This window comes from Arachis duranensis, unplaced genomic scaffold, assembly GCF_000817695.3.
Source record: "Arachis duranensis cultivar V14167 unplaced genomic scaffold, aradu.V14167.gnm2.J7QH unplaced_Scaffold_232527, whole genome shotgun sequence".
In the NCBI taxonomy this organism is placed as follows: Eukaryota; Viridiplantae; Streptophyta; class Magnoliopsida; order Fabales; family Fabaceae; genus Arachis; species Arachis duranensis.
Window position 1 is genome coordinate 1,064,209 of NW_026264853.1, and position 3,991 is coordinate 1,068,199.

The window sequence follows — 3,991 nt, forward strand, 5'->3', positions numbered from 1 at the left end:
ATTAAAAAAAATATTTTTTTTACTTTATTATCCATCATGTAAGAATAGTAGCAAGGGAGAAGGAGATTTTATCGGATATCCCCGAAGGGACAAAAGACAAGACGATATTATATGTTGTAGCTTAAATGACATATTTTTTTATATTCAATTAAAAAATTACAGATTTAAATTTTTTATTTTTGATAAAAAAAATTAAAAAAAAAAGGGAGAAGAAAATTACCGAGAATGAAAAGTGAATTTAATTTGTAGTTTGTATTAGAAACAATCATCACATAAATAAAAATATAAAACTGTTAATTCTATCAGAACAATCACATAAAAATCAACAATTATAAGATTCAATATATAACACTTGTAATAACACATAAATAATCATCCCATCACATTACATTACACTACACATATATAAGCAATATAAAACTTAAGGATCATAATACAAAGTGGCACGCATAATAATAAGTTGTGATATTACAAATAAAGTACAAATGCTTAATTATTATTATCACTTGAAGATATACATGGAAATGCCAGGAAAATGGATATTCATAAAGTATTCTTCCCAATCAATAATTTTTGGATCAAAGAAAAACAAATCCATCTCTGCCCTACCTTCTCTTGCCGCTCTCAACAACTTTTCTGTATTCATATTGTCAAATCTGTTTGCAAAACAAACAAAGCTACTTTTAGTTAATAATTAAACATATATTAATTGATAATAAATATTAGCTAATAATTAATTAATAATCCTAAAGAACTAATATCATAGCAGTTAATTTTAATTAATACTATAGCATATTATCAAACAAGTCTAATATGAAATTCACTGAAAATGAATTTTTGTTGGGTTTGAATTTCGGATATTTTTTAATTAAATTTTAAATATTTTTATTTTTAAAAATTTTAGATTTTTTTAGAATAATGTTATATGATTAATAAATATTATTATTTTTTGTCAATACTTGGTCAATGATAATTTGCATTCATATTTACAGAAGTTTTACACATAAGAAATATATATTTTATTTCTATATTTATCAGAATTTTGTACACATGAATTAATACAACAATTTGTACATACATTTTTTCAAAATTTGCATACATAAATTAATAAAATTTATGTGTTAAAAAATAATTTAATATTTATAATAATTGTCCAAGGAGTTTTTTTTTTAATTTTCGTGTTGAGTGCCATATTGGTGGTACAATATTCACTCTCAAACTTTTTCATAATTAATACAACGTAACGATGAACTTACACGCCATTAAAAAATACATAAGGCTTGTAAAGATCAACGAGCCGCATAACACCATGGATCTTTCTATAAAGTTCATGATACGTTTCTTGGAAATACTTGCATGATGCTTCATTCACCAGTTTTAGTCCCTGCCAAATAATGCATGCATGTAAAAACTCAATTCCAAACCCTAATTAAGCTCAGAATATAATATAATTGCACCATTTAATTATTACATGAAAGGTAAATAACAAAACCTTTAACGGAAGCAAGTAGCGAATGAACATGTATCTATGGAAGCTTGCCATGCTACTCAATATGGTAATCTTGCCAACTCTGATAGGCTTTCCCTCTTTATTGATCCAAGGTTTTGCAGTGAAATATTTGAAGGAATAGTCATGAAGATTTTGGTATCTCACAGGGTTGCTAACAGAAGAACCTACATGGTATATGATGTTATCATCACTAGAACTTTTATTTCCATGTGCCACCATAGCCACTATCATTGCATTCACTACCATGTCAGCCGGTATCTGCATATCAAACTCATTAATAAGATTACAAACGACATCTAGTTAAGTTTTATATACAAAATTATGTTTGACAAATAAAATATATGAATAGAAATATTATATACAGAAATATTAAATTAATGTATTTTACGTCTATCCTGATAAAAAATGACGCGGATGCGTCAGCGACGTTGACGCGTCGTGTGCTTATTTTTTTTATTTTTTTATTTTTTTAATTTTTTGAATAAAAAATAAATTAAATTTTTTTAATTTATTCTAATTTATTATCAAATAAAATAAAAAAATATTAATTTTGTGTCTTTATTATTTATGTTTTATTTTTAATATCTTGTTTTATCCTGTTATCTGATCAAACTTAATCTAAAAGACAGTACATGAGTAATAAGTCAAATATATGATAGTGTTATATTTGGTTTTGACTACTAAAGAATGGCATGTAAATTCATATTTAATAGTTTGATCAAGTTACTCACCACATCAAAAACTGCCTTAAGATCTGCAAGGAAGCATGATAATTTTCCTTTACCATAAGCAACAATCAAACTGTCTATGGTTCTGCGCCATGTAAAAAAGTCATATGAAAGTGTATAAAATGGACAATAATTTAACGAAATTAAACCTAACATAAGAGTAAGCATAAAATTGAAGGGTGTTTAAATTGTACCTTACACCTTCGACCCAACCTGGAAAAGGCTCTCTGTAAGTGCTAGTAATGATGGTAGGACGCACAATAACAACAGGTGTATTTTCTTTTGAAGTTTGTATAAGCATTTCACCCATTGCTTTTGTAAAAACATATGTGTTTGGCCAACCATACATATTTGCTCTGAAAATAAATTAAGGTACAATGTAACCATAAACTATTAGTCCATAATTTTGTGGTAATTGCTATGTAAAATATAATTATCAATCAATAAAGTTAACAAAATGATCAGTTGTGTATAGAGATATAATGGAAAACATGATTTATTAATATTTAGTGTGTATATATATATATATATATATATTATGTTGATTCGATGGCTAGATTTTTCGACAAGAAGAGCTACTACCAGCCTTAATTAAATGCATTCTTGTACTTAGCTTGTCGCATGAGGCAAAATATATTCAAAACATTTTGTTAATTGATCAATTCTTTGACCAATTGAATTGAGAGTTCAAACATTTTGACAAATTGAACAAATATCCCTACCTAACCTAATATTAGAACCTCATAATATACTTAGCTTGTTGCATGACACAAGAACCAGATCAAGATATATATGCATGTGTTTGTAAGCCGTGATGAATGGAAACGTTATGTTGAAGTAGGCATTTATAGAAAATTAAAATATAATATTTACTACTTCTTTTATATCTCTTTTGTATTTATTAGTATAAAAGACAAAACATTTTATCTTTTTTAATCTTATTTTTTGTCGATCATTTTTAATAAAAAAAATATACACAAAAGATCTAAATACACAGATAGGTATACCTTTTTAATAATGTAGACATAAGATTTTTAATAATAATAATAATGAAAAAAAAAAACGGAACACGCCAATTTTAAAATTCCTTTTGTAGAATTGCCCTAAATTCCTTTGAAAATCTAGTATCGTGAATTTCATTCTATGACTAGAACCGATCACGAGTTTATGTCAAGAAATAACCTCCTCTTTTACAAAAATTTTTCCCTTTGTATGCTTAGTCGATTCATTTTTTCCCTTGTTATTGGATAAGATATATGATTAATATATTGATATAATAAATCGAGTTTGACGAAAAAAAAAGGATATTAAAGGTCAATATTTAAATGAGAAAAAATATAGAATTAATCAGTACTGATTTAAATATAAGAGAAAATATTGATGATTATCTAATATTTTTTTAAAAAATATATAAGTATCATATATCTCAATCACTAAATTTTCACATATTATTCTCTATTCTCTAATAATTTCTTTGCGTGAAATGTGTTTATACTAGAAGAAAAAAAAATTAAAATATACTAGATATTTTAAGATTTGGAATTTAATGATAAAACATTACTTCTGTTATTTATACACAGATATCAACTATAATAAATAATATATAATCATGTTAAAAATATATTAAAATTAATTATTAAAATATATATTAAAAATAAATTAAATTATATATTTATACACAAATATTTAGTAATTAATTTTAATGTGTAAATAATATTTTTAATAATATATTATGTTACCTGAATTCCATTTT

The 3,991-nt window shown here is 24.9% G+C and overlaps 1 protein-coding gene across 1 annotated transcript in view; it reads right to left on the bottom strand.

Annotated features, from left to right (window-relative positions):
• Nucleotides 1-394: 394 nt before the first annotated feature.
• The window catches only part of LOC127744242 (fatty acyl-CoA reductase 3-like), a 5,338-nt gene continuing 1,741 nt past the window's right edge, over nucleotides 395-3,991 (bottom strand). Inside the window, exons 6-10 of the mRNA XM_052256520.1 lie at nucleotides 2,433-2,594; nucleotides 2,242-2,323; nucleotides 1,493-1,768; nucleotides 1,257-1,384; nucleotides 395-656 (exon numbers count right to left, since the gene is read on the bottom strand). Of these exons, the coding sequence (XP_052112480.1) occupies nucleotides 503-656; nucleotides 1,257-1,384; nucleotides 1,493-1,768; nucleotides 2,242-2,323; nucleotides 2,433-2,594 (802 nt within the window). The 3' untranslated portion in view covers nucleotides 395-502. The remainder of the gene's footprint in view (nucleotides 657-1,256; nucleotides 1,385-1,492; nucleotides 1,769-2,241; nucleotides 2,324-2,432; nucleotides 2,595-3,991) is intronic.